The 14,394-nt window shown below is 35.0% G+C and overlaps 2 protein-coding genes and 1 pseudogene across 2 annotated transcripts; all 3 read right to left on the reverse strand.

Moving 5' to 3' along the window:
* Positions 1-1,280: 1,280 nt before the first annotated feature.
* On the reverse strand, positions 1,281-5,622 carry LOC120174201 (phosphoribosylaminoimidazole carboxylase, chloroplastic-like). Its single transcript, XM_039181137.1, has 16 exons — positions 5,276-5,622; positions 4,913-5,131; positions 4,719-4,830; positions 4,522-4,584; positions 4,291-4,429; positions 3,847-3,902; positions 3,577-3,650; positions 3,274-3,421; positions 2,998-3,171; positions 2,731-2,818; positions 2,492-2,608; positions 2,197-2,294; positions 2,000-2,117; positions 1,814-1,908; positions 1,635-1,741; positions 1,281-1,530 (listed from the first exon to the last, which is right to left on the reverse strand). The coding sequence occupies exons 1-16, from the start codon at positions 5,524-5,526 to the stop codon at positions 1,437-1,439; spliced, it is 1,953 nt and encodes a 650-aa protein (XP_039037068.1). The 5' UTR covers positions 5,527-5,622; the 3' UTR covers positions 1,281-1,436.
* A 2,761-nt stretch (positions 5,623-8,383) lies between these two features.
* LOC120174187 lies at positions 8,384-10,186 on the reverse strand (annotated as a pseudogene).
* Positions 10,187-10,738: 552 nt separating this feature from the next.
* Positions 10,739-12,066, reverse strand: LOC120174186 (uncharacterized protein At2g34160-like). The gene is made up of 5 exons (XM_039181130.1): positions 11,852-12,066; positions 11,497-11,545; positions 11,268-11,330; positions 11,134-11,198; positions 10,739-11,063 (listed from the first exon to the last, which is right to left on the reverse strand). Exons 1-5 carry the CDS (start codon positions 11,960-11,962, stop codon positions 10,971-10,973), a joined length of 381 nt encoding a protein of 126 aa, XP_039037061.1. The 5' UTR covers positions 11,963-12,066; the 3' UTR covers positions 10,739-10,970.
* Between the last annotated feature and the right edge of the window lie 2,328 nt (positions 12,067-14,394).

The raw sequence follows: 14,394 nt of genomic DNA on the forward strand, positions 1-14,394 counted from the left end.
AAGTAACGAGCTGAACAACGAGTCAAGTTAAATAACAATTTTTTTAATAAACATGAGTTAAGCAAAATTTTATCAAACTTAATGAATAACAAATTGAGTTGATCAATAATTTTTTTTAACTAGCACAAATTGAACATCGCTCAACCTACAATTGACTAGTTTGATAAACACATGCAACACTGCTTATCACTGACAGAATCAAATAAATTATGTTATTTATGAATATTTTATTCAGTAGCCATGGCTGGGGCAGTGATAAGTCTACTAATATATTATATAGTAAGGGGAAATACCGGGAAGTTCTGTCGTACAACAATCTTAATATACGATTAAGGAAATACACTACCGGAAATGTTATTATTTTTTTAACATTTCCGGTAAAAAATACCTAAAACATTAATATTTTTTAATATTTCTAGTAAAGTGCCCAATATTAACATTTTCGATAGAAAAAAATAAAATTTTAAGTAACGCTTTACCAGATATATTAACAAACCCGATAAAACACCCAATGATAATATTTTTAGTAGAAATAATGTTTTAGGTAATTTTTTATCGAAATGTTAAAAAAAATATTTCCGGTAACGTATTTTCTTAACCGTATATTAAACTGCCGCATGTAAGACTTCCCCGCGAAATACCCATAGAAGAAAGCAAAATTGGAACTTGGAATCTAGGTTTGGGACATCTGCATGTTACTTTTCCAGAGAATCACCCCTCTTTTGTTACTTCAAAAGATCAATCAAACAAACAATCTCGATGGTAAAAGAATCTTGATGGTAAAAGAATGTAAATTCATAGGACGAAACAAATAATCTCGATAGTAAAAAAATTATTGTTATTTCTTGAAATTTCAAGTTCGAGCACCAGGAATACAAATATAAACATTCAATATTGAATGATTGGAAATGTTCTTTGAACAAATATTACTTTGTATTTAACACAGATTAATAACAAAAATATAAATTCATAGAATTTAAGTAGTAAAAGAAATATCTAACTGAATGATTCGAGTTCAAACAATTTTATTTTTAGGTGTGCATGAGTATTACTCATTTAAAACCAAACACGACACATATACTACATTTTAATCATCATATTAGACTCTTGAAAGAAAATGTAAATTCATAAATCAGTACAAAATCAATGTGTTGGACATGAGATTAAACTCCATTAACAGATAACAAATTACTGAAGTTCACTTCCTTGAACAAAGTTATTAACTCGATCAGAGACAAGAAAATAATTATCTTACTACAACAGAAGTACCATCAATTCTTGTATTTTCTGTTATTTTTCCAACTTGTTTGGACAGCCTGTAGCTATGATGTCTCAAGTAGAAATGCTGAGATCATGACAGGAGTTGTTATTTGATATTCGTTAGTTTATGGTTAATTTCCTCAAGGAATTGCAGAAAATCGAGTAATTCGTTACTCTTACTGGTTTAAATAAGCTTCCCAACCATCTTTTCGTAGCTTATCGGCTTTTGACAAGACAAAGTCCCTTGTGTCTTCTTGATACTGGTTCATTCTGGAAAAGAATTTGCCGCGAAATGGGGTCAAAATTAGGATTCGAGATGTTTTTAGCTCGAACACATCCATCTTTTAGTTATATAATGAGAGAAGGGAACCTACCTCGTCCACAGATCACCATCACCAACTCCCAAAATCCTTACGGCTAGCAATCCTGCGTTTGTTGCATTGTTTACTGCAACCGTCGCGACTGGAACACCTCTTGGCATCTGTATCATTAAAATGGGTATAAACGTCTAGCATTCGAGAAATGTAAATTTCGAGTACAAGTTTGAGTGTACCTGCACGATGGACAAGAGTGAATCTATTCCGTCTAAAGTAGAAGCACGGACTGGAACACCAATAACAGGTAAAGGTGTAAGTGCGGCTACCATACCTATAATTCAAAACAGACCTTATTAATGTCACTAACATAGCTGGAGCATGTTGGATAATGATGTTAAACAATCGTTTTATGTATAACTAGCCTGGTAAGTGAGCTGCACCACCAGCACCAGCGATGATAACCTGAATGCCTCGCTCCCGAGCAGAGGAGGCATAAGTGTACATCAGTTCAGGGGTCCTGTGTGCCGAGACTATCCGAACCTGCAAATGAATTAATCAATGGAATCAAAGTGGAAATGCCTAGTTAAAAATGAAAATTCCAAGCTATAAAAAATGCTACCTCATTAGACACCCCGAACATATTTAAGATTCTTGCTGCATCCTTCATAACTGAAAGATCAGAATCCGAACCCATTACAATCCCAACACGTGGTGCAACTGCATTTAGCGACAAAAAGAGAGCAATAAGTCAGTAAAACCAAACCAACGGTAGTTTCGAATCTCTACACAGTTCAGTTTCAGTCGTGTCTTCCTATTTCTGACTGAATCTTTCGTTAGATTTGCATTAGATAAGTGTAAGAAGAAACAAACTGACAACAAAATTGAAGTTCAGGCATCAACTCTATCCAACTGACCTTCAATCGGATTTTCATAACCTTCTTCCTTCAGCATTGATTTCAGCCGTGCTTCTAAAACACCAACAGAAGGACCAACAAGAGTTATATGACCCATCTTCCTTTGCTTTCTCATTTCTGGGGGTGGGGGGGGGGGGAATCATGTCAGACAACGAACAAGACCAAGTGTGTACGAGAAAGGGAAAAAAAACAACAGGTATTTTAACTTATAAGCCTGAGTAAACTCGAAGCAACCTAACCTGGCTTATCGTACCAATGAACAGTAGCCCCAGGAATCTCCAGTGCCCTTGCTACAATTTGATTTGCCATTTTGAAACCTGGCTCCCCCTGAAACCATACACTTTTTAGTGCAACTCAAATCTGAGAAACCATTTCACTGTCTGTAAGCATAAGGACAACAGAAATTTTCAGTAAATTATACTCGTGTACAAACTTTTTAGTATATCATGAGAAACACAAAAGCGGAAAGGTGTGGGAGTTATCAGAAAGGATGAGAAGGAACTTACATCATCCTCACCCAGTAGATTGTACATGATAGCAGCTGGAGTTTTCATGGATGTATCACCAAGAGGAAGACCAACAACAGCCCGCAAATGCTGTTCATACTGTGATGTATAGCAGGATTCAATTGTGTGATGACCGCTATTATGAGGTCTTGGAGCTACTTCATTTAGTAAAATCTAGTTGAAACGGAAATATGTCAGTGAAAGGCATAAATTGCTGAATTATTGCCGGCCATCTAGGAGTGGAATTAGACACTCGTAAAGATAGCAGATATACACCTGACCGTCCTTCGTCAAAAACAACTCCACTGCAAAGACACCAGCCCCTTCTAACGAACTGATAGCTTTGTGTGCAACATCATTGGCAAGTTTTCTGACCCTCCATGGCACATCAGCAGGTGCCTTAACAATGTGACATATGTTTTCCCTATAAAAATCACAAGTTTATAATCATAGTTCATCATATTCAATGATTCACAGAGCTCCTCACAAGTCACATGTTGGTAAAATCACATAATGCTCAATTATCGTAATGAAATAAGGTAAAGTGAAGATAGAAAGAAAGAAAACTAAATGTCTTACTTGTGAATAGTTTCAACAACCGGATAGCAGAGGATAGAGTTATCTCTTCCTCTTGCTACAATGACAGCCAACTCCTAAAAGCAATATCAGTTCAATTGAGAACAATATCTATACGCAAATAGCAATTATCTCTATATATCATATCAGGCAGTTTGGAGCAAATCTCATCGACAAAGTGACCATGAAGATGTCAAAAAATACATAAACGAAAAAAAGAAAAGAAAAGGAAAAGTATAATAAAAAGGTCAATAGCACATTCCAGACACCCACCTTTACAAAAGGAGCCCATTTCTCAACATACAAGCCATGGCCAAATCCACCAAGAGCTGCAGTAAAGATGAAAAAAACTTTAAACTGGGAAAGTAAGTGTTTAATTTTATACTCAAATTTACAAATTGGTTATAGGTCAAATCAAAATTAGATACTAATAAAGAAAAGAAAAGAAAACAAGACAATTTCTCCCGTCTCGAGAGAAAACCACCATGAAAACATCTACATTAAACTAGAAGAGCCCTTCCGTAAAGATTGATACAGTCAACATATATACAAACTAAAGCCGAGATGAGATTCAACAGATTTGAAATGGTAGCCACAACAAGGATTTTAGTTTTTGACAAATATTTAGAGATATCCTATGACTTAAAAAAAATTAAAGTGATTATGAATTGGGGGGGGGGAACACTAAAACATCCGTTCTAGTAGCATGTCCGTTACCATCTATGGCAGAAGAAAGATCCTCTTCATTCTTTGCAACTGCATTTCCTCGCCCATCATAGGCTAATCTCTTGCTCTTAATCATAAGAGGATAGCTAAACTGTACGCCTGCTTTCTTGGCTCCTTCTAGATCATCAATCTGTTTTATCAGTACAGAGGAATCAATATATCCATATATTTTTTAATGAAATCTAAATCAATAAAATGATCTTAAAGAAAATAGAACACAACCTCCATAAACTCAGGAAGTGGAATATCATGCCGCGAAAAATGAACTTTCTGGAGATATTTGTCCTGTAAGATAATAAATCCAGCACAATAATTAATCATGCTTAACATCCATTCAAGTATCAAAAGAAAAAGAAAATTGATGCAATTTATAACAAACATTTGTACTGCTCACAAGTAAACAAGTCTAAGGAAATTACTTGGATAATTTGAATGGTAGAAGCTCTAGGTTCACAATCCACTCCTTGTTGTTCAAGCTTCTCAAGAGTGGCAGCATCGACATGTTCAATTTCGACCGTCAAAACTCCACATCTAACTAACAAGAAACAGATTATGAATGTAAATATTCCATTTAGAACAAATAAAGGCAGCCATTTCAGAATCAAATTTGGACCTTTTAGCAAATTCTTGAACAGTAGCACTGTCATCAAAGCTGCCAACCATGTGATCATAAGCAAGGGCACTGGCGGGGCAATTCTCTGAAGGGTCCAAAACCATGACTTTAATGGCCATCTTGGAAGCTGCTTGGCATAACATACGCCCCAATTGGCCTCCTCCTAATACACCAACAATCGTTTCGGATAGTCCGTGAACTGGATGAGCATCGTCCTTCCTACAAAATAAAAACACTTGAACGTAAAAAATCCATAAAAACAAAAAAGACCCAAAATTTATGTTCTTTTGTTTTCATTGGAAACGCATTAACGCAATAAAAAAATGATAAATTGAATAATCATTTGACAGAATAAAATAAAACCTGTGAGAGGAGTCAGTCTCGTGAGAGTCACGTGAGGCGCGGCAAGCGAGGATGGGAACGGAGAGCTTTGAAGAGGAAGAAGAATGTCGGAGTCGACGATGGCGGTGATGGTTCTTGGCGGCGGCGGCGACCTTAAAGAAGAAGCCGAATGAGGGAGGTGTTGCTGGCTGAGAACGAAACTGAGATGGCCTGGAAGCAAAAACCGGTTCGGTGGAGCTCGAAAACACTGCCATTGAGATTTGTTGGAGCATTATTTTTGTCACTTTCTCTGGAAAAATTAGGAGAGACGCTGCAAGGTTTGGCTCCAAAGGAGAACGGCGACTACTGCTTTCCTTTCCTTTCCTTCCCCAGGGCTTTGTTTTATTTTCGTTTTTTTAAAATTAAATAATGAAAAAAATCATTTGTATATGTTTTATTGAATACTAATGATTTACTTTAATTTTGTAATTATATTATGTAATAGAAATACATTTTCAAGTTTTCTATTTTTTCTAAAAAATATTTAAATTTGATTTTTATTTATAAAGGAAAAAATATAATAAAATTGAAAAATTATGAATTTTAATTTAGTAAATACTATGTGTGGGGGTCAAACTTTCGCATGAAATTAGCAACAAATTCTCTATTTTAGTTAAGTTATGCTATTTTATTATTTGTTTTAATAGGAAAATAATTTAATAAAATTTAATATTTACAAAAGACCCGGCTTATGCTCAGTTCTAATACAAAATTGATATTTATCTTTTAATTTATATCAATATAAATTACTATTTAGACTTTAAATATTAGAAAAATACTCTTAAATATTAAATTAAAAGTTGAATTAATATTTTTAAAAATAAAATAATAATATGTAAGGATAAGAAAACGTGTTTGTGTTTCCACCCAACCCGACTCGAGAACAAGTAGTCTTCCACCAGAAACCCGACCCGATCCAACCAAAACAAATTTTCACTTGACCCGAACCCGACCCGATATATAACTTAAAAATCCGACCCAATTCGACCCGAAATAATAAAAAAATATTTTTATTCAATAAAAACAGTGACTTGATTGAAAAAAATAATATATAGAGGGGTATTATTGTAATTATTTCTAAATATTTAAGGTAAAATTATATATTTTTTTCAGATCGGGTATTTTTCACCATAAACCGACCGACCTGAACATCACATTAAAAAAACCGATCCAACCCGACCCGAACCTGAATTTTTTTTAAAAAATTTGACCCGATCGATTCGTGTCGGAGCCCGTCGGGTTTAGGTCCCATGCCCATCCTAGTTTGGATCAATTATTTATAAATACAAATTAGCTTAATAAAAAAAAGTTTCAAGGATTACTTTTGTCTCTGTAATAAACTCCAATTATCATTTTAGTTATTTTAGTTAATATGGTATTTTTGTATTAATTTAACTCTCAAAATTGTATTATTCTATATTCTAATTATAACTTAAAACTCTAAACTCTAAACCCTAAATTATAATCTTTTAACCCTAAACCTCAAACTTTAAATCTTAACTAAAAACCCTGAACAATAATAAATATTTTAAACATTGATGTAATTAAGTAACTTCAAGGGTTAAATTACTACGAAAATATCATAGAGATGAAAATAATAAATTCGATCTACTACATCGGTAAAAATGACCCTTAACCCTAAAAAATAAGTTATATATTTTAAGTAAGATATACTTTAACAAACACAAAGTAAATTAATCACATGTATAAACTCGACCTATTAATGAACAGCTCTAATCTTTAATATTAAAGATTTAATATAAGCCTTTTAACCCCTTAGTTAAACAAATATATATATATATATATATATATATATATATATATATACTTTTGGCCCCTCCTAAAAGTTAATTGTTTAATTTAAGTTATTTAATAGTACTCCCTACAAAATTTTATAACTTTTATGTTATTGTTAGCTGCTTGTACTATACGTAAGTTACATGTTTAGTCTATATACTCTAATTTTATTATTTTTAGTCCCTACATTTATTGATTTTTGAAAATTTGATCTTAACTCAAACATTAACCAACAAATTTATTAAACCAAATTCTACTATTAGTCTCGGTACTATATGTAAGTTTGTATATTTAATTTCTGATCTCCAATTTGTTCAATTTTGTCAACTTTAATTAATCATATTGTTTTTTTATCTTCCGAGTCAAGATTGAATTAAAATTGACCAAATTAGAATATAGGGATTAAATTCAAAACTTATGCAAAGTACGACACTGACGGTAGAATTTGACCAATGTAAAAACATGACAGTCAAAGCCACTCAAGAACAAACCAGTATTGGGATGGTATGGTTTCATCATGTCAAACTTAACTTTGCACCCGACACTTAAACATCATAACCTGTAGAATCCATCGAGCGAACTCAGCGATAAAAAAGAGTGGTGTTCTCCCTAAAGGTCTTGGGTTCGAGAAAAAGGGAAAAACGAATTCAATCTTCAAATTCATTACCAAGAGAACAGGTCTCACAAGCTCTGCAATAATATTTGAAGTCATGGATTGAGTTCCTCATGGTACCCTTGTTCATGTCCAGACAATGGAATTCGTCACGGTGATCCTGTTCGTGTCCTCGAATGACTTATCGATTTCTTCAACCGTGGCGCCGGTGTTAGTTTTTTAGGTACCTTGATCTGTGCGTAAGCTTGCCTTTTCTTCAATGCCATTAGCTTCTGAATGATTCACCATGTCATATGGCATGAATCCGTTGGGGAACTTCATCCTGTAAAGCTCTAGCTCCGCTTCAATCTCGAATCTCTCTCTCCGCAAGGAGGCCGTTTGTGTTTTGTAGTGCTTCCATATCGTACTCGATCGGCTTGTACTTCCATCATTCTCAGGTGCTGCAAGGCTTCCATTTGCAGCTTCACTTTCTCTTCTTGCAGTCGAGTAATCATCGCCGTTTATATATATCCTCGGACTTGCATCGTTCATCGATTGCTCCGTCCCTCGAGAAGATAATTGTGACAATAAGACCTTTAGATCCTCACTAAGTCTAGAAGAATCTCTCCCAATCCATTGCTCAACAAACAATCCAGATAATTGTCTTCCTTTACTACCTACAGCTAGCTTATAAGCATCGGTTAGGTCCAACGAATTGAGTCCTTATCAAGGGAAATAAGCTTACTCTCTTTTGACACTTGAATAGGAACTTCACCAGGATTTGACAATGGAGAGTCCTTATCAAGGGAATCAAGATTCATTTCTTTTGGCACATCAATAGAAGCTTCCCTGTATTTTGATGATAAAGGGAAGCCATCAAGAGAAATAAGCTTAGAAGAAGAGGATGGCTCGATTTCGCAACTGGCTTGCTCGGTAAGTTCCTCCAAGACATGTCGTTTTGAATCAGTAGATTCCACTGATATAGTTTTAAGAGGCTCTTCAATGATGGTTGATTCCGGTTCTGATTGTGAAATGAATATAGAAGGCTTAAGTGCAGAAACGGGATCCATGAATTTCTCCGAAGGAAAATCGTCGGACAAAGTAAAAGTTCGAGACTCTGGCTGCATCTGTTGATCAACAAGATCTCTTTGTAGATGATGAGTTTGGATAATTACACCATCTTCCTCCTTTCCAGCATCACTATTGACTTCAGATTCCGAATCAGTAGCAATCTTAAGCTCCTTATATGATACATGAGATGAAGGATCGAGCCGGTTGTTTCTCTGATGTGTAGCTTTAACCGAATCAGTACATCGCCACTTCTTTTCTGCACATACTTACCATGTTCAATGGAAACTGGTAAAGATATATCGAATTCAGAAGCTGGAAACACAGTCGATCGTGTTCGCATCAATGTTTTGGCATAGCGTTTTGGCATCCATGGCTCATTGCAACGAAGAACAGTGGCTTTGAGTCGAACATCCAAGTTTATGATTCTCAAGTGAGGGATCATCCTCGAGACTACAATCGAAATCTTCCCCCAACTTGCCGACCAACAATCGGTAGGTTTCGGCATTCGACTTATTTATTGTACCAAATGAGAAAAGGAAACTTTCACACGTTCCTTGAACATCAACAAGCTTGTTATTAGCATGACAGTAAACTAAGGATGAGTGCTCCAACTTATGATCATCACATGGAAGATTCCAATAAAACTTCCATCTTTCTTTCCCAAAAACATGATCAAAGTCTTGAGCATAGCAAACATGGTGTCAAATAAGAAGCAACCGATCGAAAAAGGCCGATGATAAAGCCGTACTAAACCGATGGGAAATTTTCTCCGAGTAAACATATGAAGCTCTCCCTCTACCCATGTCCTAGAAGATTATGTAACTTCAGAACAAGATACTTAACTGCTTCAAATAAATCAAATTCAAATTATACAAAAATGACATCAAGAATCCAAGGCTAGATTGAACGCTGCCAACGATAAAAGATCGACATAGATGAGAGAAAAGATCGAAGAAGAAGAGACATCTGCCTAAACCCGAACTAACCAAAATTTACCAGCCATAGAGAGTCAAAGTATAACAAAGTAATTGCAACTCAGATGCTTAAGAACACACCATTGGAGACGCACATCTATGTTCTCTGCAACAACATCATGCATGATGTCTCTATGTCATTTACTAAAAATATTCGAAACCATTTCTCGTAGCAGATCTATGCATGCAAGAGATGGTGGATAAACACAATTCAAGAAGAGGATAAATATCAAATAGCCATAATTGTCAACAATAGATCTCAAAGAACAAATTAATGAACTAAATTCTTATGTTAAAACAAACTCATGCACAAGAAATGAAAACAAATACCCCACACATAAAAGCCTAAATCAGAAGCGAACAACAAGGTATGAACTTTCAGTCAATACTCACAAGATGACCTCATCAAAATTCATCTACCATACCAGTAAGACTAGCAGCTCTATCAAACTTGATCATAGTAAGATCATTAAAGAACATATACTGGATTACATATGCAGTTCAAACTGTGATATTTTCAAGGCAAAATTTGGTTGTTGAATTTTACTCTCTGTCTTGTTTTTGTCGCCGAATTATAAAAAAATTCAGTTTTACCACTAAATTTTCTGAATTGATTTTTTGTATTGAACCCTTACGTTACTGTTATTTTCTCTATTATTTTTATAAAAAATCATCAACTCTTTATTGTCAATTAATCATCGCCTTTCACCCACCAACAATCACCATCCGTAGTAAAATCAATATCAAAACGTTTATATTTTTCTCATTTTTTTTCTTTGGAATAACATTTCTTATTGATCGTCCAATCTCTCTTATCGATTGTCCGACAGGGCTAATTCCAATGAATTTTATTCGTCTTTTTGGAATAACATTTCTTATTGTTCAAAATTTTGAATGAACATTCCAAATCTTTCAAATATGAGCAAAATTTAAGTCGATAAAATAGTAAATGGTGATGAGACGAGTTCATCGATATTTAAGATTATTGAAAAAGAACGAAAAATTATCGACTATTCAATCATCGATTTCGTGTTAACAACGAGAAATACAAGTTCGAAAAGAAACAATGTAATAACATGGATGATCCCTCCACGCTTGAAGAGAACAGAGAGAAGCATACAACTGCAAACTGCTCATTGTTATATCATTCTATAAAGGCGTAACTATTCCACAAGTTTCAATCAATGAACATCCAAAATCGAACTACAACAATGAACATCAAATCCTTTGCCGCACTAAGTTGTCATTCCTTGTTTTTGGTATCAGTCTCCGGTGCCACATTGGAAGCATTCATCAGCAAGTCGAACTTGTCCGACTTCCCCAACACGATTTCGATCTGGAACAGCGAGCAAGCAGAGATCAGAATGAAATCAGCTACCAAGTCCAGAGGTAAACTATATGGATACCTTGGCTTTTAGGACAACACGCCCTTTGTTCTCGTCTTTCATGCTAACCGTGGATGTCGAGACTTCTGCTTTGTTCCATAAACAATCAATATCAAATAATCCATGCTTGATGAGGAAAGAAAAAAGATTCTTACTCTTCTCAATAGCCAATCCATTGTTCTTCAATATCTCAGCAATAGTGACAACAGTAGTGATTGCTGCATTACAATTTTGAGGGGGGAATTACGACAACGAATCGATTTTCATAGATGAAAAAACACGAACAGGCGATGAACAACCAGATGGACATTGAAGCACCAAAACAGATAAAAATTATTAGGAAATCAATCATTTGCATCTAAGAAACAAAACTGAGAAATGTACCCATGCCCAAGGCAGAAAGCTCAACATCATTATGCTGCTGAATGTATCTCTGCATCAGAAGGAAACAAAACTGAAACATGAAACAAAGCTTGACCATGATATGATCATAAAGCTTCACATTTAGTTGCTTGTAAATAATAAAAGTTCTATCTTTGAACTTACATTTAGATCCATAACCACAGATTTATTACAAACATTTGCAAGGACAGATGATCATAATTAGCCTCGAAATCTTTAATGAACCGAAGGTTTGACATATTAAAGAAGACCCAAAGCCAAGATCAGTCAAAAACATGATCTTGTATGAAACATATCGAAAAACAAAAACAAAAAACCAGATTAAAAAAAGACTTACTTTGGCAAGATTAACATAGAAAAAGAGAGGCTTTTTGGTGTTGGACACTTGAATTCTGTTCTTCTTCTGTGCCTCTAGTCCTCCAATAGCAGCCACTGCTTCTATACCCATTATTATCTTTTCTCAGTCTAATGCTCCTAGACTTCTTTGATTTTGATTTCTTTCCCTTTTCGGTTTCTTCCACTGATCTCTGGTTTTCTTGATTTCTTTATGTTGTTTTATGTAGCGGCAAACATGGGGGGAAGAAAATACCGTTACGGGATGGTGGTTATATAGGGGAACAAATGGACCGATGAGAATTGACCACGTGGTGAGATGTTATTGGTTGTGGACGTGGTAAGAGAGAAAGATGGGGTTTCTTTAACGAAAAATAAATGTTTAATGGATAAAACGACAGTTACACCTTCGAATTGATCCGTTTCATCCTATGGGAATGCTCTTCGTCTTTAACCAAAATTTGATGAATCCGATCAATGGCGGATCCACTCTTAGTTCAGGACGGACATGTGTCTACCATAAATTTTGAATTTTCTTCGATTTGTTATTTGAGATCTTTTCTTTGGAGATGCTCTCTTTATGTCTTCTAGAGTTTCCTATGTAATGTAGATTTGAAGATGCTTTTGAATCCTTCGAAAACTACAGGACACGATAGGTATACAGGACAGATCGATCAATATTATCTCGGATTGAAGTTTTATCTTTTAAACTCAATCAAAATTCTGTAAAAATTTTACAAAATCGAAAACGTCTTCAGATTACTTAAAACAACACTGTTCCAAATAAAAAATATGCCCTAAATCTTTGTTTCAATTTGGTCCATATAATATTGTGATTCGAAGATGGATCCAAATGTTGTGAATGTAGATATTGCTCCCCATATATTGATGTGTTTAAGATGGGGGACATTAATGGGATCATATAGAGAATGTGCCTAAATTCGTATGCTTAAATCACTTTTGCATTGACCATGGAGGAACTATTTTTGTTCTTAGAGGTTAAGAGTTCGAGCACCAGTGACTACACATTCAGGTAATTTTAAATTTTTTTAAAGTTAAAGCATTATTATATTTATAAGAAAACACTAATTTCTCTTAAATAAAAAAAACCCAAATTCATAAAAATCCTAAATCCCAACTCTAGCATGTCGTTGCCACCCTTTCCAGCTACGACCATTACCGTCGACTTAGTCCATGTCATCCTCCTAGTCATGTGTCGTCGTAGTTAAATTTTAAATTAAAACATTATTATATTTATAAGAAACCCCTAATTTCTCTTAAATAACAAAAAAAAACCAAATTCATAAAAATCCTAACTCTAACCCGTAGTTGCCGCCCTTTCCAGCCATGACCACTACCGCCGACTTAGTCTCTGTCATCCTCCTACTCATACATCGTCATAGTTAAATTTTAAATTAAAACATTATTATATTTATAAGAAAACCCTAATTTCTCTTAAATAACAAAAAAAACCCCAAATTCATAAAAATCCTAAATCCTAACTCTAACCCGCCGTTGCCGCCCTTTCCAACCACGACAACTACCACCGGCTTAGTTCCCGTCATCCTCCTAGTCATACGACATCGTAGATAAATTCGATTGGTTGTCAGAATTGTGTGGGATCGCAATTTTCATCCTAGGGTTCACGGGTACAAAACGTCGATTGGTTGACGATCAGTCGCGATTTCATAGGGGAATTTATTACCAGGGATAGGTGAGGTCGAGTGGAGCTTCATCGATTGAAAAAGGCGGCTGCCGACGTGGGTTTAGAGGTTGAAATGAAGGTTTTCAAAGTTTTGAGGCTATTTTAAAAATTTTTAATATATAATTTTAATATTTTTAATTTTAAATAAAAATTTTAAAAATATCAGAATGTGACACATGTCATTTAACATAGAAATTTACCGGCGTTTACCATCCGGACACCTAAAATGATAACATTTGTAATGTTAGGCACTGAAATCATTCAAAAAATTATTGTAGGCACTTATTCGTAAAAAAATGTTATAGTTTGAGCACTTATTTTATAATTAATAATTTTTTTAATTAAAATATATTAAACATTATTTTTATATTAATATTCATACATTTAAAACATAAATAAAAATTTTCAAATTAAGTAATGCCGATCGGATACAAAAATTATCTTATTTCATTGCCACGTTGAAAATAAATGAAATCTATAGAAAGTCATACTTTGGGCTAACTCTACGAGATAATGTGTTGGAATTATTTATTTTACGAGATAACGTTCTCCCAAGATTAATTGCTGAAGTAAGGCAAATTACACAGTTGGCCGTAGGTCGCCATGCCTTCCGGGCGACCTACGACGTGGCAGCTTCCGACGAGGGAATGATCGTGTGCATGGGACATGCACAACCCAACCCATAGGTCGCCATGCACTCCCAGCGACCTCCTAGGTCGCCATGCACTCCGGGCGACCAAAGAGGTCGCCATGCACGCCCGACGACCAAGCTTTTAACCCTCTGCATGTCATAGCTGGGAGATTCCTGCCCGACGACCAAGCTTTAACCCTCTGCTCCCTCA

The sequence above is a fragment of the Hibiscus syriacus genome, unplaced genomic scaffold (genome assembly GCF_006381635.1).
Source record: "Hibiscus syriacus cultivar Baekdansim isolate YM2019G1 unplaced genomic scaffold, ASM638163v2 tig00112042_pilon, whole genome shotgun sequence".
NCBI classification, from domain to species: Eukaryota; Viridiplantae; Streptophyta; class Magnoliopsida; order Malvales; family Malvaceae; genus Hibiscus; species Hibiscus syriacus.